The 23148-nt window shown below is 36.5% G+C and overlaps 1 protein-coding gene across 5 annotated transcripts in view; it reads right to left on the reverse strand.

Moving 5' to 3' along the window:
* The window catches only part of LOC120417410 (reticulon-1-A-like), a 32686-nt gene extending 12305 nt beyond the window's left edge, over positions 1-20381 (reverse strand). The window contains exons 1-2 of one of the 5 annotated variants that reach the window (XM_039579456.2): positions 19320-20381; positions 11886-11921 (exon numbers count right to left, since the gene is read on the reverse strand). In XM_039579456.2, coding sequence (XP_039435390.1) covers positions 11886-11921; positions 19320-20166 — 883 coding nt within the window. In that variant the 5' untranslated portion in view covers positions 20167-20381. Of the gene's footprint in view, positions 1-734; positions 936-7823; positions 8251-11885; positions 11922-14813; positions 15300-19319 lie in introns of those variants that run through there. The other 4 variants (XM_039579471.2, XM_039579464.2, XM_039579479.2 and 1 more) reach the window with 4 other exon arrangements.
* Positions 20382-23148: the final 2767 nt, after the last annotated feature.

The following is a 23148-nucleotide window of genomic DNA, read 5'->3' on the forward strand; positions in this document are numbered from 1 at the left end:
AAACCAAATTGTACCCCCTTATGTCACCACTTTTCACCATTGTTCCAAATCGTAAAAACTGCCAACGTGATGCCAAATTGGTCCACGCTGCTGCGACTGAAAGTGATGCTGGGTGCAAATCAGCCGGTCTTCTTTTACTGCAGCAGACTCCGCACCGTCAGCCGTAAGATGATAAGTGATTGCCAAATACACACTTCAAAAATAATAAGAAGTTTAGAAGAAGTGTAGATCCCACTCTGTGCCAAGTTGCATCGTTTTACTCTTGTCACAGACTTTAGAACTTGGCTTCCAACCAGCCTAACAAACAAATTATTGGACGCAATATTTCCAACTTGAAATTTGAGAAATTTCCTCTCACTTTTGAGAAACATGAATTAGTTCAAATTGACTGATGATGACGATAATGATGAATGATGGAGGCTCAAAATGGGTTCCCAAAAACGCATAAATTTCCATCAAATATTGAAATTAAATGCAAAAGCCACAGATTGCAATCGCTGGGAAAATTGTAAGTAAAAGGCACCCTTCGAATTAATAAAAAAACGAAAACTGGTTCGCATCAATCTCCTCCACAAACCGTGACACGTTGCCAATTAGAGCACGGCACTGGCTGGTAACACAACAACCGTGAGTAACCGTAACACTGCACAGCACAGCCCAGACAGACAGCTAGGTTGTGCGTTGGCACCTCTGGCGAGCGAATCAACCAAGATCAAGAAGTGAATGGAAAATACCTGGTCCTCGCGGGGGCAGTTCCTGGCGCTGGTAACCGTTTCCGTTGGCCGTTCCGTTGCCGTTGGTGTAGCGAGAGTTTTGTCGTTTCACCATTTTGATTTTATGAGAATTTTGTTTTAAAGCGAAATTAATAAACTACTACAAACTTATCAAAATCAGTCTTCCACGCGTCGCGAGCGTCTTGAGTCGAGTGGCCACGCAAACGAACTGAGTCTGTCCAGCGGGGCTCAGGTTTATGGAGTATGAATGGGAATGGGCAACAAGCCAGACAAGACAAGCCAACAGGAGACTTGAGCTCTAAGCCAGTCAGCCAGCCAGACAAAACCACCTGAAGAGAGTATGATCGAATAGAAGAGAGAAAAAGGGAGAGAGAGGTGTGGATGTGGCGCAGCAGCAACAAAAAAAAACTGGAAAAAGAAGGCTACAGAAGACAGCGCCGAACCGCCAACCAAACAAGACGTGTAAACTGAGCCAACGCGCATCGTGGTCACACTTTCACCAATACAAAAACCGGGCGTCAGGTATTAATGCTCAGTAAAGTAGCTCAGTTCGACCTGTTGGCAGTGTTGGCAGCGATGAAATGGTTTAATTCGGCGCATTTTAATTATTTTATGTTTCTATTTAAATCGAAAAATGAAAACTATGATATCTAGACCACCTTTTTAAAACAACCAATTTGGAAATAGTAATCAAGAAATGAAAACAAACACCGCAATAATTGAAAAAAAAACTAAATAGTAGTGTATATCACAACCAAATGAAACCAAATTTATAATAACAAAAAATATTTAATACAGCTTGCATCAACATTAAATCGCTACAAATTCGACAACCAAATTGGCAATTACTCAATAATTCAAGATTAAACCGTAATCAAAAAAAAATCTACTTAAAATACAAAATTTGCTAAAAACCAATTTTCCAACCAATTTTTGACTTCCAAAAAGCATTGGAAAAAAGAGCTCTGAAGCGTTTAGAAAATTAAGGGTATGCTCATTTAACTTGCTCTAGGTGACTTGGCCAATGTCTTGAAAAGTTTAATTTATTCAATGGTCAAATTTGTCTGTAAAAATAAATATGCAGTGATTTTTGTTAAGTACAGTCCAGACTCGATTACTCGATTATCCGAAGGTTTGTATGGGACTTTGAATAATCGATTTAGTCAAATTTGAAATTTGATTGCTGAAAATGCTTGCTTGGAATTGGAAAATACATATTTTCAATAGACTATCACCGCCATTTTGGCCGCCATCTTGGATTTAAAAATTCTAAACTATTTTAGAGTAGTTTATTAGTCGTACTTAAGCCTGTGATAATCGAAATTTTCCGAAGTGAAATTTTTCCGAGGCCTTCAGATTATCGAGTCTGAACTGTATTAGATTTTGTTGTAACGCACTTTGAGGAGATTTGAAAGCTAATGGTAAAAATTTAAAATAAAAACAGTGACAAACACTCAAAAAATTTCAAAATGCCTGGAAAAGTAATGAAAACAGAAACAAGGCAAAAGATAATTCTTTTAAATTGTTGAATAGGCCTGGAACTAACAAAAAAACAGATAAAATTTCTAAAAATGATAGAAAAAAAAATAAAACAAGAAAAGTAAATATTTCCGCAGAAAAAAAGTTGCTCAAAATAACCTTCTGAACACGGGACAAAATTGAAAAAAAAGTTATTTCAGCAAGTTCATATCTTGACTTTTTTTTGATAAGGTCCTATAAACAAAAGTAAACATTGAGTGTATCCCGCTTACTCCGATGGACTTTGACATAAGGTGTGAAAGGGATACACTCAATGTTTACATTTGTTTATAGGACCTTATAAAAAAAAAGTCAAGATATGTACAGAAAAAAATTGTTAATTTGGAAGCTGTAATTTTGGAAGGTAATTTTACCTCAATTTAGACTGAAATAGTGACATTACACCAGAAAAGTGGTAAAATTACACATTTCCAGACTGCCCATAATTGAAAATTCGGCTATTATGCCCAATCAAGTATTCCGAGAAAAACGCGTTTTAGTGTTTGTCACAAAATCTCCGTCAAGGCAATTTCCCATAAGAGTGGCATATTAGCCGTTTGGTTTTTCGCATCGGCAGCCAAGTCTAAACAATATTTCAGTGAAATTCAAGTTCCAGGAGATGTGTTCGAACGTCCTCTACCGCCTGGTGCTAATGTCTCGTTTTTGCCAAAAGTGGATATTAGCCGTTTTTTCAATGGTGGGCAGCAGAGGTAAAATTACACCTTTTTCTGACATAAAAGATGTACCCCTTCCCAGATGTAATATTACGATGATTTTTTTCTGTGTGCTTGGCAGGTTAGGGATTCGGTTCTTATTCCACCCAATTTAAAGATTTTCACAAAACGTCTTTTGCAAACTTCCTAATGAGCTATTTATCACTCAATTTCTATTGAAAACTTCTTTCAGGAGCTGTAACGACATACGGTGCACGATTGAATTGCATGCTGTTTCCCTAGGTAGTGAATAATTTTTTTTATACACAATTCAAGATTTTTCAAGCAAAAACAAAGTTTTTCATGAGGTTGTTTTTCAGTCATATGACTTTTCTTCTTTTGAAGTTGAATTTTCGCTTAAAGACCTACAAAATAATAAAAGAATACATTATAAAACAGCTTTTCTTACATAATATAAAAATAAATCATGGCAGTGCTGCCAAACCAATAAATTTCATCGGAAACATGAACCATTTCAATTATATAAATAAATTTCTACATTATGTATTTGTTCCTCAAGAATCACACTTTCGAATTGAAAATTTTAATTGTAATAATAGCTAAAATGGGAGTCAAATCCAGGCATTGACTCATTGGCTCAGTTATTTTATGTTTCTTTTTTTTTTTTTAAATCATTTTTTTACATTAAGTTTTCAAACAAAGTTAGCGTCTTTGGGTTCTAAAACGTGACCACTTTGGAGTTGGCTATTTTGTAGGTCCAAATGGCCCTCTTTGTCTTTTTTTCTGAAAAATTTCCGAAAGGTGAAAATTCTTCAGCTTGCCTGAAAAGTTTCAGCAATGAAAAAATATAATTATCTGAAAATAAATCTTGACCAATTAGGCTTAAAATAAGAATATATCTAGACAAGGTGTGTAATACATTTTTTTTACGAAAGATGAAAAAAAAACAATCGGCATTTTGTACTAGTTTAAAAATGCTTTTCTAGTTTTAATCAATAATTTTTGCGCTCAAAAATTTTAAATTTTAGGCTTTGAAAACATTGGAACTTAGAGGCAAAATTTGAAATTTGAGGTTTTGAAAAAAATGTCTGAATTTAAACATTCTAATTGTTTAAATACAATTTGGAAAAAAGGTAAACACAATAACATGGTTATTTTGTAAAAAAAAATAATAAAAATTGTACGTGACTCAAAATTCCAACACCAACAAAAGCTGATCCTGCGCAGCAACAGGAGCAAACAGTCAGTGGCTGAACAAATGTCTTCATTCATCATCATTATCATATTCGTACGAAAAAAGGTTCGTGGCGTCACCGCTGCTGCCACAAGAAAAATACGTAGGTGCGATTGTTATTTTTCTTTCCTACGAGAGTAGATCATCATTTAGCGTGAATTCACCCAGCGACAAACACACACACACACATGTTTGCTGGGTGCCAAATTTTTACAGCAAAATCGTGGCCAAAACGTCGTCCCCACGTGATTTTATTTTACTTTCACCGCATGGAAAAAAAGAAAGAAAATAATTTGAATAGTTTTAGGCACATTTTGACCGATGGAAGACGAAATGCAATTAGAAGCTTAAAGCATCCGCCACGAAAAGGAAAAAAAAAGCTATAAATCTCTTCGCTAATTAATCGCAGATTAGTGCATCAGCTGTAAATCACACACACCATCAAGCGCGCAAAGTGTAAAGATTCACTCTCGCGCAAGTAGTGCGGCACCAAAATGGTCGTTTCAACGAAATTGAAATCTTCTTTTTCCCCCCGACATATTTCATTCTTTTTCGCAAATGGGATTATTTTGCACCTGTACAAATTCTGTTCCCGGTGGAATATGCGGTTGCGAAGCGTGAAGAAAAATCACACTTTTGAAGAAAGAAAAAAAAAAGTAGAGAGGAAGAATATCAAATATGTGCTCTCAAAGGTGGCGTCGTCGTCGTCGTTCAGAAGCTTTGACGAAGTCGTTAACCTTCGACATACCATTTTTAAAGGCTAACAAAATGCAAACAACTATATCAGTTTACTAGCGCTATTAAAACAATCATCTTCTTTTGTCCGAACAAAAAAGAAACAAAAAAATACAGAGTCGATAAAATTAAATTAAGGCTAGTACAAATATTTTTTAAAGATTTTGGAAAATCAGGGGGCAAACTTTTTTCACTAAAATTTTTGTGTTCGTCAATTTTTACATTTTTTGAAACCTAATGATTGAATTGCATTGCAAAACAACTGAACTAGTGTAAAATGCATTTTAAAACACTTTTTTAATTCAAATATTAAGACCATAGCTTGATATTGAAATTTTTATATTTTTTCTACAATTTTTATATTTTTTCTACAATTTTTATTCTTTTCTGCCAGGTTTATTTCAGTTCAATTTTACCTTTTTAGGAACTTCAACTAGAATACACAATTTGAATTCAGACCTTATTTAAGGGTACACAGCAATCAAAGAATTTGTTGTCTTCTTATTCCAATATTGTTGAATTCTGGAGTTTTTTTTTATAAGGTCCAATAAATCAAATTTCCAGTTTTCGATTTTTGGTTGTTTTTGTAACCGCCTTGAGTCAGGGGTATTAAAAACACCCAAAAAGCAAAAATTTAAAACATGGTTTATTGGACCTTTTCAAAAAAAAAACCCAGAATTGTTGTTGCCCCAATCCTGAAATAATATGATAAATAAAATTGACTAATTTGGTTGTAAATCTTAATGGAAATAGTAGCTTAGGGGATGAATAAAAAATTATACCGATATTTCCCGTAGTTTAAAAGATACTAAAATGTCTGTATCAAAAATCTGGGTGCAAAAGCTCTGGTTGATGTGCACCGTTAACATTTTTCATTTTACCTGTATCACTTAAATATTTAGTAATTCTTTTTAATTTGGCATTTTTTTATGTTTGAATAAAATTTTATTCAACAATTTTTTATGTCTCTATGCCAACAGAAATCCCGATTTAATATAATTGTTGCATTCCCAAAATACGTAGTTAGAGACATCTTTAGGTATTTTTCTGAAAGCTGAGAAAATTTCCTAAAACCTTCTTCTTTTGACTTTGTTGATCATACGTTGAAAAAAAGCGTTCACTGACTGACCTACAGCCCCCTTTTTGTAAAAATGAGTTTATTCTCAGTGTCACCTTTATTAGCCCTCAATTCCTTCTCGCAAAATCTTGGAAACTATTAGTTCGTTTTACAATTACTAAAAATGAAACTTTTGTGAAATTTTCGGCTCTTTTCAATCAAAATAATTTTGAAATATAAAATACAGCCCAACATTTTACAATCTCCAAAACATAAGGTTGATTTCAAAATTGCGTAATTATTTTTTTATTAGACATTTTTTCAAAAGTTTATTTTTTAAACATGGAAATATTGCGAGTTGATAAAGAGGGCTAAATAGGAGAAAATTTAGTATGTTTGGCAGGTTAAGGACTCCGCCCTTATCCGTCCAATTTACAAATTCTCACTATTCATACAGGTCGTTTTGCAAAAGTTTTGATAGAAAGTTGCTTGCTCACTTCCCATTAAGTTATTTATTGCCTGATATGGATTAAAAACGCTTTCTGGAAGTTGCAATCAAACGCCTAAGTGCTGAAAAGCCAAAATTAGGTGCTCGATGGAAACAAATGCCGTTTCCCTAGATGACAACGAGAAAAGCTAATTTTTCACAAATTTAAAAACATTAAGAGATCCGCCCATCTTTGCCCTGGAACAATCAAACCAAGGTTTAAATATGTAGTTTTAGTTTTTTTTTTAAATGAGGTGCAAGAATAATAGTTTTTGCAAAATGAAAAAAAATTAAATGTTGAAAAAGTAATAGTTGAATATCACCGCTTTTTTATGCAATTTTACTTAAATTTTTGTTTGTGCAATAAGACATAAACAGATGCAAAACTCACACAATTTCAAATACAATATCACATTTATTTACGCGAAATTTGTTTAATTCTCAGTTGTCATATTACCAAAATTTTTGTTTTGTTTGTGTTGGAAGTTCCATGGTTAAAACATATAAGCAGGATGTCAAAAAAAATCTCGATTAATTTTTTTCAGGAAATTTTAAATGGGCAAAATATGTGTGCTTTAGTAAATATTATATGACTAAGATCAAGTTTCATGAGTGCAACTCAATTACACAAAAGTTGATGGTCACCCAAGGGTTAACCACCAGCTAAAGCGACAGTTGCACTTCAGCTGGGACTGTCTGAAAAACGGCAGCGTGTAGCGTGTGCTGTAAAGCACAACCACGTTTCTACCAGCCAGCAGCTTGACCAGCTAGAACTTCGTACCGTGTTGTACACCTATAAAAATGCGAAATGTGTATTTTTATAAAAAGAATCCTGCTGATGATCTGTGCTGAACAAAACGCCGCCGGTGCGGCCATTCGGTCAGTCCGTGGAGGTCGCCGATTGATTCAATGCCACTGCTTCGCTTTTGTCACATTTCAGGCGAATGATTTTGTTTTACGTAACCAATGTGACAGCGGCGAGAATCTTCTCCTCGTTCTGCTCTCTGCGTTTCAGCAGCAGTTTGAAATCCCCCCGCCGTCCATCCATGTGTGTTGTGCAGCGGCAGCGCAGCGCCGCAGTCCACTTTAGTATTTATTCACACACTGCACATTTTGTAAAATACACACACCGTTTCTTCTTCCCCTTTGATTTCAACAGGGGAGTAGGGGGGTTGTCACAGATTTAAATATCATCCACACCGCACTCACTGCACCATTGAATATTACACAAATGCAGCGCTCAAATGAACAACGTAATAAGTCGATCCGATCGATTGACCAAATCGGATCCGATTTCGATTCTGGGCCACAAGAGGCGCAGAGTTCTCGATGAATTGCCACCGGAAAGTCACCCCCAGTGACTGTCCAACACACACACACTTACATCCCTCCTTGCTGAACTCGATCTCCCGCAGCAGCTTCAAATCTTCCAGCGAAAACGACATCGTGAGCAGTGAGCAGTTTTTCCGTGCAACGATCTTCACTTGAACCACTCGATATTATCTGGAAAAGAAGACGATTTTCCAGAAGCCCTCACACTCCCACACACGCACACTCGCCGTCGATTTTTCCCGCACGCCGATCCCGAAACGATCCGTTCGCGAATAAAACAATGATGATGTTCGCTCTCGAGAGTTCGAGTTGAGATCGCGACGACGACCACGGCCTTTCTTCTTCTTGGCCTGGGCCTTAATATAGAATAAATTACAATTTATCCCTGTAAAGGGGGAAAAACAACAGAAAAAAAAACAAAATCCGTCACTCCGTGCTCCGTGTGAGAAAAGCTGCCGCGAAGAAAATCGGATTTTATTAATAACTTTTCTCCTTATTCTCCTCTCGCGCTGTCCTCTCCTTAATGGCTATTTTCGACTAACACTAAAATTACGTTCAAACGACGACGAATATCACGACGCTCACTCACGAATATTCGCGCGCGCTCTCTCTCCCAAATGAGTGAGCCAAAAGATATAGTCAAGTGCATGCGCGCGCGCGACACAAACTGACTAAACCGCTGCTAATACACCGAGACTAGGATTGCAGTAGGCGACGGCGGCGGCGGCTAAGTAGACACATGTATCGCGGGAAACCGCAATGACGATTTTTTTTTCGTGGATTTGGACTCATCTGGATGGCATCAGGTGAAGAGTTTGGCGCGTTCGAAAAATAAAAACGCGACGTCGGCGTCGTTGTGCGGTGTGGGATTTCACAAATACACATGATGCGGTTGTTGCGGTACCATTCATTGAGCAAAAAAAAGGGGTTCGGGTGTGTGCATGTGGGATGGTGTGGTGAGGGCGCGCGCGACTTAAAACAGAGATTTGATTGAGTTAGCGCTAAAATGCAATGTGATTTGAGTGGAGAGGTGTACGATTTCACGCAGATGGAGCGTTTATATTTTTTTCATTTATATAGAAATTTAATTTATTTTTGAATAATTCTTTTTTTAAATAATTTTTAAGAAGATTTTTAAGAAGATTTATTTTTGAATAATTCTTTTTTTAAATAATTTTTAAGAAGATTTGCATTTAACATTTGTTTGACAATATACAAAAAAAAACTTCAATTTAATTCACAATCCTTTGGCTAGTAAAAATTTAAGTTTCCGTCCCTCAGCCCAGATCGAGGAGGAGGAGGAGGAGTAAGTTAACAAAAATATATTTTAAAAAAATGTACAAATTTAGTAGCACAAAATTCTTTATATATAATAACAAAATTTCAATGAATTCATGATTTTTTCTGTCTTGTGGTCACAAAAATCTGAATTTGCAAAAAGCAAGCTATTTTCTTCTAAATTAGAATTTTTGGAAAAAATTATTAAAGATTTTCAAATCCCTATTGTTGTTTGGACCTGGGTCAAATATGAACACTCTAGGTCAACGGGAAGTGAGGCAAATCGGGACACAACTTTTGAACGTTCGAAACCTCAAAAATATTAATATGACTGTAACTGAGGCAAACTTCAATTAAATCTCAAAAAGCACCTCAAAAAGCACCTGAAAAAAAAAACAAAAATGCAACATTTGGCCAACTGGGAGTTATTAACATTCCAGTGAAAAAATAACATTTTTTTTTTTAAACTTAAATAAAAAGTGTTCCGAGTGTTCCATCCAGATAACCACTCAATTTTTCTTTTTGTGAATTTTTCGGTTGGAAATTTTTGCTCGGGAGATCCCCTAGATACCTGGATTCTGGAGATTTCTCAATAGAAAACATAACAAATTTCAATAATAATGAATCTTTTAATTGCTTAAAAACAATAAAGTGCATGAAAAAACACAACTTTACAAAACTAATAAAACTAATGCAACAAAAAAACATTTTTCTGATGATTTTGAAGGTAACAAAACAAAATATGTTTGAATGTGTATATTTTTTTTAATATGAAGGAATAGACTAAGAAATTTGAATTATTATTCAAAATGCTTGACATTGTTTCAAAAGCAATCTAATTACTTTTTGTTTCTTATATTACATTCCAATATTTTTTGAATTAATTCCATACTTTCTAAGCAAAAATAGTTAAAACTGAAACTAAATTATAAAAACTCAAAAATAAATATTTTCAATACAAATATTTAAAAAATCAAGGCGTTAAATTATTTTTTTGTATTCTACAACTGTAAAATTTTTCTAATATCAAAAATCCAAAATATGATAAAAAAAATGATATCATTATTTTTATCATATATCATTGAGGTCAATTTATTTCCAAAAAAAATTAAGCTAGTAGTAATAAAGCTAGTACAAATTTTATCTAAAGTTTGTGTCCCTCGGCTCTGATCAGGGTCGAGGGTTGGTAGGGCAAAACAATAAAAAAAAATCAAATTTCAAGCCTGATTTTCAAAAATTTTAGGCAAAATGGCGAAACTTTGTATGGGGCTTTCCCTATGGCCAAAGAAGCCATTTGTGTCATTGGTTCACCCATACAATTTTGACAGCTGTTTATACAAAAATGGTACAAAAATATTCGATAATCTGTAACTTTTGAAAGTTTTCTGATCGATTTGGTGTTTTCGGCAAAGTTGCAGGTATTGATGAGGACTATTCAGAAAAAATAGGCTCACGGAAGAAAAAATGCCGATTTTTAATAAACTTTTTTCACAAAAAATCAATTTCTCAATTTTTTTTTATATATATATATGTTTCAGGGGACAAAAACCACAACTTTTGAGCCATAAAGAAGTTAAAAAATAGCCTCCGAGTTATGTTTGTTTCTGAAAAAAAAAAGAAATTTTAGTCAAACTTTTTTGTTTGCTTCAGTTTGTAACGTTAAATCATATTTGCAATCAAAAAGTGTTTTACAGATTTTTTGATAAAGTGCGCTGTTTTCAAGAAGTTTAATTTTAATAGAAAAATTATGGTTTTTCGATTTATTTTTTTAGAAAAGTTCAGAAAATTTCAAATAAAATTGCCTAAGAGACAAATTGATTTTTTTTTGTCTCATCCAAACAGCCTTTTATTTTAGTATTAATTTCAAAGTTTTAATAATGTTTTCATAGAAGAGATCAGAAAATTTCACAGATGTTTCATTTTTAACATTGAATATAGGAGCATTAGTTGCTGGGATATTTATGCTAGAAAAAAGCAAAAATAAGATGGTTGCAAAAATCAGGTGGTTTAAGGCAATTCTATAGCATTTATACACAAATTTACAATTTAATTTATTGGTAGAAAATTCACTAAAGTTCAATTCACTTCATGAGTGTTCAAGAAGCCCAAATCTATTAACACTTGACGAAACTGAAGCTTTCACTGACATCAACTTCAAAAATGTCGAGTTGTGTTATTGATTTTTGCAGGCGACATTGTATATCACATTTGACAAAGGAGAGAAAATTTAACTCACTGTTTTTCGTATTTTGCCATTAAATTTAAAGGGTGTTTTCAATTTGAGATGGGGCATGCCAGATTGCTTCACAAATAAGAAATTGACCTTCCAAACCAACATTAAAAGTTGCGAAGTCGCGATGAACCTCACAAACCAGCAAAAAGAAAAGCATAAACTGTAGTGTCCTCAAGTGCACCGCCGACACTTGATCAGCGTGTGGAAAATCGCTCGGCAATAAAGACGAGAAAATGAGCACATTTTCCTCCCTTCAGAAGCCGGCCGGCCGGGTCAATATCGATCCAAATGGTTCGAAACGCGAAGAAAACCCCCGTTTAACGCGGCCCATAAAAATCGACAGTGAATGCGAATAGAAATAATCTGGTCTCGCCGTCCTTACCCAGATTTGATTAGCTGTTATGTTATCGTGTTAGGACATTAGTAAGATTGCAATAAAGAGCACGAGGGAGAAAGAAAAAAGGTGCGTCACCTTTCACCGGCAAACGTGCGAAACTTTTGACGCCTTTTTTTCACTCGCTCGCTCTCTTTTGGGAAATTCCGCATTACATGCAGCACTTAGTTATAGCTACGTACATCTAGTTAGTACAAAGCAGCACTTACCTCTAGGATGAAGTTTTTCCGGCTTGAACCAGGCATCTGCAAAGGAAGCGAAAAAAATACGATAAAGGAAAAGAGGAACATTTTAATATGGGAATTTCGAGCTCGGGATAGCGGTGAATTTATGCGAAAGACGTGTGTGAGTGTGGGTTTGTGTGTGTGCAGAGAACATGTGTTAGTGGTGCGAATCCCTGTCTACTAGACATTAAGTGTCTAGCCGGATTGGCTCCAGCAGGATTAGCAATTATTGGGCATTATATTGAATTTGTGGCAATGCGGGTTTATTAGTTTGATTATAAGGTGACGAATAAAAAATATTTTACATATTTTTTTTAGTTCAGTTTAAAACAACTCATTAAAATTATTCCTTGTGAAGAATTCGTCGTTTGCGTGCCTTCTGACAACGATCATTTTGGTCTAAAATGAGTTAATGTATCAGTAGAAGATTTTTTGTGATTCTCATTATTACCACCACTTAAATCAGTTTATTTCGTTTTGTTTACAAACATTGTTCATCTGCGAACAGTGGAGAAATCGACTTTCCGACGAATAGTTTCCTTTTACCGATTTTTTGTGCGCGAGAGAGGAAGGAGAGTTCCCTTCCGATTTTTTCTCTGGATGATATATTTATCACCAAACTAAATAGTCATTGTCATAAGATAGCACACAAGCGACGTAATCTTATCAGCATTTGTTTTAAATAATATAACAAAACAAATCATTATTTTAAAGACCAGACTATTTTGTATTGCGATATTCACAAAAATAAATAAGTATAACTGCAATCAGTCATACCCTTACGTTCAAAATAGAAAAGGAACACTTTTCAACATTTTTTTGATTTAAACGATTTATTGACAAAATACATGAAAATTTGACATAAAATTTCACTCAGTGTGTGTTTTTTGGAATTGCAAAAAATGTTGTATGGAACTCGTTGCAAAACTTGATTTTTTCAGCACTCTTCGTATTTATCCAACTCGGTGAACCTCGTTGGATAAATGTACGACTCGTGCTGGAAAAATCCTCTTTTTGCAACTTGTTGCATAAACTACTATTTCCAAACCGAAAATGGTTGCTTTTCAGAGCTTTAAAAGTGCCCACAACAACATTTTTCTTTATAACATAAACCAGAATTGCCACGTATAAAAAGATTTTTGAGAGTTTGCTGTGATGCTATTGATAAAATTAATCATAGGAGGCGTAGATTGAGAGATTTATTTTTGTGGCTTAGAATATCAATACGGTAAGAAGAGCAGCTGTATTTGGGGTGTGAGTATTCTGGATTGATAATTGTAACCGCTGAGAGCTAATAGTTTGATATTTTTACAACACTGATGGAAAGTTAGATTTTCGAAAACACCCTAATCGTAAACCACCCTTATTTTCAACCAAGCCAAAAAAATTGCTTCTCCCCATTTAAAAAAAATGTTGAAGACTAAAGCTACAAACTTCACTTTTTTGCGATTTGGACCACAAATTGAAAAATTGGCTAAATTTCTGTTTGCATAATTAAAATTACGAATCGAATAAAAACGGAATGGTTGAAACCCAATTGGAATTTGGTAGAGGAGTGTTCAAAATTTTTTTAAAAGTGGATTTCAAAGTTCCATAAATCAAAATATTAATTTTATTATGTTAGTACTCTCGAAGTTTTTATTTATTTTTCAATAAAAATGAGTTCGAATCAGTATCAGACTTACAGGACAATTTTACACAAAGAACAGTAAAAAATTGTTTGAAATTTATGCATTTCAGGTGTTATTGAAACAAAATTCAAAAATATCTTCAGATTTAAAGGCATTTTCTGTACAATAAGTTTTTCAGTAAAATTCTGATTTATGCAACAAATTTTGATTTTTTTTATGCTTCCACAATAGAAACCTAAAAACTATGAAAAGTATAAACAAATATCAATGTCAAGATATGTGCTCTTGGAAACATATTTACTATCATTTACTGTTTTATCTATATTTTGCAAAATGATATTAGACCGATTCTAAAGGAATGATTTAATTTTAATTAAAATTCAATAATCTCAAAATGATCAAAATGTGTTTCCTTACCTCAATTGTCAGACAGTTCAACAAAATTTAAAAAAAAACTTATTGATAATACTTGAAAATCTATCCAACTATTCGATTTCAAAACAGGTAAAACATATCCGCATTTCAAAGCCTGTCTATTTAAGCAGACAACATTGATCGAAATGAATTTAATTTTCCAATAAATCTCTAGCATCCACAGTCCAAAGTCTGGACGAGGACGAAGAAAAAGAACGGGAAAACTAGGAAGTGGGTGGGTTGGTGGGGCCAATGGACTATGGACTACCATGAACGTGGAAGTGCAAGTGCAGCTAGCACACACACTCACACCCACATACCAAGTTGCACAGACATTGCGACTGCACCGAAATGGACTGGACTGAACTCTGTGCTATGTTGCGCCCTACGAGGTTCGATACCAACACTCGAAAGATAGTCGGTACAGATAACATAATGTACAATATTCTCGATTATAGCACACCACTACCGATGTAACCAACAACAAAAACAACAAAACAATTCAATCGAACTTTTTTTTTCTCTCTTTTGCTGGCCAGAAGGACTTTCAAGCAGATTCAAACACGCAGAGTTCTACTTTTAAACTGCTGAATAATGGATAGGCCCTCGTGATGAGCTCGAAACAAAGGACGTAGTTTTTCCACTTTTCCACGAACCAATTTCCCGTGACAACAACAAGATCGTGGAAACGTGCGGTCCCCACCCAAAAGTTTTTCGCATTGCCCGTGGCCTCGCGGGGCCACATTTGGGTCACTAATCCAAGAATTTAGGGTAGAGTGTCAGATTTCAGTGCATCGGGAGCAAATACGCAGCAGCAGCAGGAGTACAAAGGAATTCCCCGACCACACAAAACAAAAAAAAAACTTACAAGGATTCATCACGCTGCAGATCATGAGCTGGTTGGATGCTTTCGAACCTTCCAATCCGTTCATGGTTTCGGGGTGGAGGTCTCGGGAGCGCGAGAGAGTCACTACTTTTTTTCCGGAAATGAACCGACCGCAGGTTCCGCTGAACAAACTCACAGGAAAGGGACGACAGCACTCAATATCCGTTCCGGAGTAGGTCACTTTTTTTCGAGGAAAGGTTAGACCGTACCAAATTTCACAACTAGCAATTTCGACAGATTCGCGGACGATTCTTCCTGGTCCTGCTGTGGCGTGTATGAACAACACTTTAGTGCGAATATCGATTTTTCCCTGAACGAAACGTCGTCGCCGTCGTCGTGTCTCCTACTCTTTCTCTCTGCAATCACAGCTCCCGTCTCGCTCTCGCACTCTGCTCAACAACCTGACCTAACCGACTCTTCCTTCTCCGACGATGTATGATACTCCGACTGGCGACTGTCATGCGAATCCGACCGGACAACTACTGAAGTGGATCCTCGTACGGCCTCACCAGGATATCTTGGCAGATTCGCTACTCTCTCACTCTCTCGCGAAATCCAAAAAAAGGATAACTCTCTCCTCTCTCAACCACTGCAACAACCCACATATCTCGTTCGCTCTTTGCACGAGACTCTCTCTGAGGCAGCTTAGCCCTCAACTTGGTGTTGGTGAGCCTTGCTCTGAACAACCTACAAAAAAGGATATTCTACAAAACTGTTCTGCGACTTGTGCGTGTTGTTTTCTGTGCCGGACTGCGCATGATCGTAGTCGGCGGTGAGTCAGAGATGAGTCCGACTGTAGTAGACAAAATCAGGAACAAAAAAGCACACATTTTCCAAAACGAGCACACAACTGTATTGTGCTGCATCAGGTAGATGAAATCATCTGCTCGCGGTAGGACCTGATCGATGTTGCGTATCATTTCAATCATTTGCATGCAAATCACAAATGTTCGACAAGCGGCGGACACGTGACACCTATCGAGTAGGTCCATCATCATCAGAATTGCTAAAACCAGGCGGCGCAGTTGTCTCACCCTCTTTCAACGCTGAGTCACAAACATTGAAAAAAACAAACAATAAATACAAACTCTGGCTTATCTGCCTGCATGTTCTGTGCATCATTTGCCCACACAGAGACGGAGATTTCAGGACACCCCCATGTTTCAGCACCCTCCGAAAAAGGGAGGGGTCACAATGAGTCACAAACCCTTAATGTTAGTATTACTCGTGTGTTATTTTGTACACGTATGTGGATGAGTCGAAAGGGTCGACCCCTCCAGGTTCATAGTAATTGCGACTTGTTGAATGGATTTCGTGCACGCGAAAAATGTTTTCCCCTGCCTCTTCTCGCATTACTGGGGACTAGGAACTGGGACAGTCAATGAGGGCAAACGCAGTTAGTGGATTATTGATTCCTTCGGTGATGCATGGATGAAACCAGTTATAATTTTGTGTGCAGATATGAGTGTAATGTGGTAAATTTTGATGTGGAAGCAAAACAGAAGAGTTATAGATACTTACCAATGAAATAATTTGTACCAAATAAAAAAAACTAACAAGAACAAGAAAACAATGCTAGTAAAAATGCAAATACTTACTCAGGACAATTAAATAGATTGAATAACAAACTTGCACGAAAATGTAGATTGTGATAAATAAAATGGATATAAAATTTTAGGAATAAATATAAGATTAAACAAATTCAGTTTGAAGATATTTATAAAGATAATTAAACGAACGCAAAGAAAGTAACAGAGTGGTAAATGTATGGGTAAAATTGTGTGTATTAAATGCATATTTCTATAATGAACACGATGCTAACAATAATATGGTAAGGAAATATGTTAAACTTCACAATAATTTATATAAGATTTTATTGTTGAACCGTGCATTTTAAGTTTTAATTTTTATTTTTCCAATGTAATGGTTCAATGGTTCTTCAATCTATATTATTCTGAATTTACCTAATACAATTAACGAACATCTTAATGATGTTATGAAGTGGCAAAAACATATCGTTATAAATTTGCTTAATTTCTCATAAATAGGCTGCCCAAAAAATATATCGGGATTTTTAAAAGTAAATAAATACTACTTGAGTCTTCATAACTTTCGATAGGTTTATTTGATCTTTTGGCCAATGCAAATTTCATTAGTAGTTTTCATAAATTCAAAGAAATTTTTAAAGTTTTTAATGGTAGCAAAACTGATTATTAAAATTTTGTGATACAATTAAATATTATTTTTTTCAACATAATTTCAACAACCATTTTGGAAGCAAAACTTAAATTGTTTTATGGACATTTAGGTACACCCACAAATCAGAGTCGAGAGAATCGTTCTCTTAATGTTCAAAGTTCCGTGAATTCGGATGTTTTGAGATTTGCATTTCCATAACCATATCTTCAATATTTTAGTGAAATTTATGTTTTGGAAAATGCCTTGAACCGTTTCTTCAATGATTGACAGTATAAGGCAACATAAGAAACTTGCATTTTCGTGATTTTTGGAGCCGTTTACTTTATTCAAGAAGGCAAATGTACTTATTGAGTAGTTGTCTACTTCTTCGGGATCGATTTCGCGATTTTTAAATTGTCAATTTTTATTTGGGTTAAATTTTGTCTATGCGTTCCATTTGTCAAAAGAAGTCATTCTGCATTATTAGTTTTTTTTCCAAAGAGAGAGGGGGTCGAAGAACGCTTTGACATTTTCATGATGAAAAATCCCTAAAATGTGTAACGTAACAGAAGAACTCTCCCTTAGGAATTTTCAGCAAAAAAGGTACACGGAAAAAAGCAATTTTTTCGGTATTTTAATATTAAAAATTGAAATAATAAAATGAGTACATTCATGGCGACTGTCCACGCTCCATACAAAAAAGTTTTTTTTTTGTATGGAAAATTGTCCACGAGGGGGGGGGGGTTTAAATCCGAAAAAGTGTCCACGTGGTTTGTGTAAGTTGGTTTCAATAAGTTCATATCGCCTAAACCATATTTTGCACCATCACTACATGGAGAAAAAAGAGTTCCCAAAATCGTGAACATACGTTCATGAAAATTAGAACCACGAACAAAGTGTTCAAATTGCATGGTACGTTTTTGAAAAACGTGTATGGTGACACGAAAAAAGTTTTTTTTTTAATCTTAAGAGGTACCCCCTGGCTAGATTCATTAAGCCATGTTGGTTAAGGTTTGAGGGTCGCTATTGATCATTTGAATGGGAAAAATAAAAAAAAGTATGGGGACAAGCAAACATTTCAAAATTCCACCAAAAAGGTGGATTTAAATGTTTCTGTTCATTGTCAAGTGTGAGATTATCATGTACAATTTTATGACAAACAACTTTGTCGAAGACTGCAAAACGATCCAAGTTATTAGCGAATTCAAGAAGATGTTTTTTTGTAAAAAAAAAAGATTTTTTCACCAACATTAACAATCCATAGCGACTCTTGAACCTTTACCGATTTGCCTCAAAATTGGCACTTCTATTGTCACTCTTTCCATAACTCATTATGTCACAAAAAATGCCTTTTTGAGTCCCCTAAAATATAAAACAATTTTCAAATATTCTAAAAAACATGCTTTAAAAATTCATCTTCCGGTTATAAAAAAATAAAAATAAATGTTTTTTTTTGTTTACGTGTACCTACTTAAAAAGTCCTAATCATAACCAACAACTTTGCTGGAGACACCAAATCGATCAGATAACCCCTTCTTAAGATACAGAATTTCATACATTGCAATACCGATTTTGAATTACCAGTCCCCAAGATTGTATGGAAAAACTAGTGATGCAAAATGACTTCAAATGACAAAGTTTTATCAAAATCAAAAAATAAAAATAGAGAAGCACTCTACTTGGAACAGGTTTTCTTTCCAGAGCAAACAATAGCATATGTGGTATTGTAATATTGCAGAGTATACGAGAGAAATTTGCAGAGAAAATCGGCGAAATCGACGAAACGCGTTTTATATTTCAAATTAACTTGCATCTTATTTACAAGAGATGTTGACCAAGTGAAGCTCATTCCTTTGCGTTTATTTAGCGAAACGCTAAAATCTGCGCTTATCTGTGCAAGCTCAAATTGTCGCACATCCCACACAAACACACAAAAACGGCGCAACGGATAAACATTTGCTGTCCCCTCTTCTCTTTCTGCATGTTCCAAGCTCTGGCAGCGTTATCAGTTCTGTTCTACTCCAGAACAGAAGCACTTCCACCACAGAGGTCACACTAATGCGATGTACCCACCAGCAGGAGCAGCAGTGCAGTGTGTGACTCATTGTTATTTCATTAGTGTGATGAGTGCCTCTACTCGACACTTCTTTCCAGCTCTTCTTCTGCGAGGCTTATCCACTTCACTCTCTCTCTCTCTCTGTCTCATGCCCAAATGGAATTAAACTGACGTATTTTTTTCAATTATCTCTGCACCGTCTGGTTCGCAGCACACAGAACTTGGCTGGTTGACTTTTTATGGTGGGTACTTACCTAAACCAAACTGCTTGAAGATCTTCTCGGCCTGGATTTGCTCGGCGACGACGACCGGGGTTGGGGCCGGTTTGGGCTTCTCCTTGGGCGGATCAGCTGACTTCGGGGTAGCCGGGGTGATGACCACCGGTTCGGGGGCCGGAGCAGGAGCAGGGGCTGGAGCTGCTTTGGGGATCACGATCGGCGGAGTTGGCGGTGAGTCATCGAACATTGGCTCGGAAAATTGGTCTAGTTTGGCGGCCTGATGACTAGAGAAATCGTTGAAGATGTCGTCGTCCTTTGTGGAAGCAGCTGGAGGGTCGGCGGCGACGAGCGGCGGTTCTTCGACCTTTTTGGCCGGGTTGGACCGCACTTCGGCGTACGGGTTCATGTAGTCACTCTCGATTGTGTCCTTGGCTTTGGTGAGATCATCGGCCTGGTCGGCGTCTTCAAAGTCATCCACCACGGAGGCGGTTGGCTGCTTCTGTGCACCGAAAAAGTCTGGCTCGCCGGCGATGTCAATCAGGGAGCTCGGTGCGAACGCGGCAGGTTCCGGATTTTTCTTCTCTTCCACTGATTTCATGAAGAAGTCGTCAAAATTATCCTTCTCGTGGAAGAGATCCCGATTGTCGTGGGCTGCGGTTGCGGGCGGGGGCACGGGAACCGGGTTGGACATGGCGAACGAATCCCCGAGCAGGTCCGTGACCTCCGAAGGGAATTTCTTCGAGCTGTCCGATTTTTCCGCGGCCATAAAACGGGAGTGGCTGTCGTCGTCATTCGCAATGAGGTCAAACTTTTGCTGCTCCTTTGGCATGTCGCCCAAATCCTTCGGGATGACCGGATCGGAATCTACCAGAAAACTGTCCATAACTTCCGTTGAATTAAGAGCACTCTCACTTCACAATTATTCACGACACACTTTGGAAGGACGCGATTGTTGGTTCCTGGTTCCGAAGGACGATTTCACAACTGATAGCTGGTGGCACTTTGTACTTGTGGCTTTCGGATCAACTTCTCTCCGGAGGATGAAAATAATTTTCATCTGTTTCCAGCGCCGCCGTTCGACAAGTGAGGAAGAGTGAGCTTGTGTGAGTCGTCAGTTTATTTCCAGCCAAAACGCCAATCTCCAGTCCAGGCCTGCTGTGGTTGTGTGAGGGCTCCGAGTACGTACATGCGCGCGCGTTCAACTTGCTTCAACGCACACTACGCTCCCGCTCCGCGATGTTCAGGACTCTCTTCTGGATACAAATTGCGTGTGTTTTAGTGCCATCTATCAAAAAAGGATGCAATTTTGGATGCACCGTCGCCCATCGGTCTTCTGTCAGAAAGGCAAAATTATCCTGCTATCTAGAACGCCAGGGTTGAATTCAACTTCCTCTAAACTTGACATTGAAACAGTATAAAAATAGCTGCAACTTCCCCACCACGACCGACCACACAACACACATGTGACTCATTAGCGCATAGTTCACAATTGCCAGAACACCCGCCGCCGTAGAAGAGTGTTGTGTAATGCGAAATGTGCATCGATCGAGAACACCAAGCTTCAAAGCAAGTCCAAACGGACGGACGCTACGTAATTTGCGCGCCGGCGACTCACTCACCCGTGGTTTGGGTCAGTTGGAAACTCATACAGTCACATACAGCTTTTTTGTTTCATTCAAACCGCGCACGGCGAGAGGGTGTGCAAAAATGGCGCGAAATGGGATTAAAAAAGGGAAACAATAAATAAACGGTGCGTGTACTTATTCGGAATTATACATTGCGCGTGCGGATGGACGGTTATGGAAGATGACTAACAAAGTCAATGAATGAAGTGGACGTTGGGTTGAATATAAGTTGGGTTACCTTAACATGCAGTGCAAATGCAGTAGCTGCTGGCAGAGCAGAACGAATTCTTTTCGCATGAATGTGGTAAGCTGATATCGATCGGAGATTCTAACAACTGACCCATTTGCTCCTGGATTTTTTTTTAATTAAACGATTTTATGTATACGATTTTTCTTGGGTTCATTATTGACTTGTTTTTGAAACAAACATCCAATCATTACGATAATATTATAATAATAGTTTATGCAACAAGTTGCAAAAGAAGATTTTTCCAACACGAGTCGAGTTGCTCAAAAATCGAGTTTTGCAACGAGTTGCGTACAACATTTATTTTGCAACTTTATGAAACATAATCATTCAATAACTATATTCAACAACAATAACGTCAATGGCCATCTTGCACGAAAGATTTTTTTTGGTGGTCGGCTTCCGGAAAAATCCCAGTGCTGGAAAGTTAAAATTTTCAGCATCCCAATGACTGCTGACTTTGTTTACAAATGATTGCTAATTCCTGCTGTAAACTTATGAATTTATAATAAGGCCGTTGCGAATATTTTTCAAAGTTTAAGTCACCCCCCTTTCCAAAGTTGGCCTGAATAATCAGGGGGCAAAAAAATTGTTTCGAAAAACTTCAAAATTTTAATGAAAATTATAGTTTAACCAACTGAAAACCAGTTAAAACGCATTTTCCCGCGTTTATAATCATATTTAGCATGTTTGAACTCCTTTGAAATCATTTTGAATTTTCATGAAATACAGTACAGTCCCACGAAAAGTTTTTTTTGCAAAAAAAAAAATTCCGTCATTACGTCGATATTTTCAAAACTAATGATTGGAAAGCAACTGTACCCCTGTAAAATGCATTTTAAAACACTTTTTTGCAATTCCACTGTGAAACTGTCAACTTTTCATGCCCTTCTGGAGAAACGAAACGGCCTACTTTTCCCCACCAAAAAAAACAGAATGGAAAATTAATACCTTTCAATAACAATGCTGAAAAGTTCTACTTTTCAGCACTGAAATAGGTGCTGAAAAGTTGAACTTTTCAGCACTAGTCTTGAAAAGTAACATTTTTCAATATTGTTTTGCTTTGAACGATGAATTTACTAAACACATGAATGTTTGACATAAAATTCCATTAAATAAGCGTTTTTCGGAATTGCAAAAAATGTTGTAAGCAACTCGTTGCAAAACTTGATTTTTTCAGCACTCGTCGTATTTATCCAACTCGGTAAACCTCGTTGGATAAATGTACAACTCGTACTGAAAAAATCTTCTTTTTGCAACTTGTTGCATAAACTACTATTATGCAACAAGTTACAAAAAGAAGATTTTTTCAGCGCGAGTTGTACATTTTCCAAAAAAAGCTCTTTGAATGGAATTTTATGTCAAACATTCATGTGTTTAGTAAATTAACCGTCCAAAACAAAAAAAAATATTGAAAAATGATACTTTTCGATTCTAGTGTTAAAAAGTTCAACTTTTCAGCACCCATTTCAGTGCTGAAAAGTAGAACTTTTCAGCACTGGTATTGAAAGGTATTAATTTTCCATACAGTTATTTTTGGTAGGGAAAAGTAGGCCGTTTCGTTTCTCCAGAAGGACAGGAAAAGTTGACAGTTTCATAGCGGAATTGCAAAATAGAAGTTTATGCAACAAGTTGCAAAAAGAGGATTTTTTCAGCACGAGTCGTACATTTATCCAACGAGGTTCACCGAGTTGGATAAATACGAAGAGTGCTGAAAAAATCAAGTTTTGCAACGAGTTCCATACAACATTTTTTGCAATTCCAAAAAACACACACTGAGTGAAATTTTATGTTAAATTTTCATGTATTTTGTCAATAAATCGTTTAAATCAAAAAATTGTTGAAAAGTGTTACTTTTCGAAACAAGTGCTGAAAAGTTTAACTTTTCAGCACCCATTTGAGTGCTGAAAAGTAGAACTTTTCAGCATTTATTTTGAAACGTGTTGCTATTCGATTCTGTTATTTTTGGTACAGAAAAGTAGGCTATTTCGTC

The sequence above is a fragment of the Culex pipiens genome, unplaced genomic scaffold, assembly GCF_016801865.2.
Source record: "Culex pipiens pallens isolate TS unplaced genomic scaffold, TS_CPP_V2 Cpp_Un0001, whole genome shotgun sequence".
Taxonomy (NCBI): Eukaryota; Metazoa; Arthropoda; class Insecta; order Diptera; family Culicidae; genus Culex; species Culex pipiens.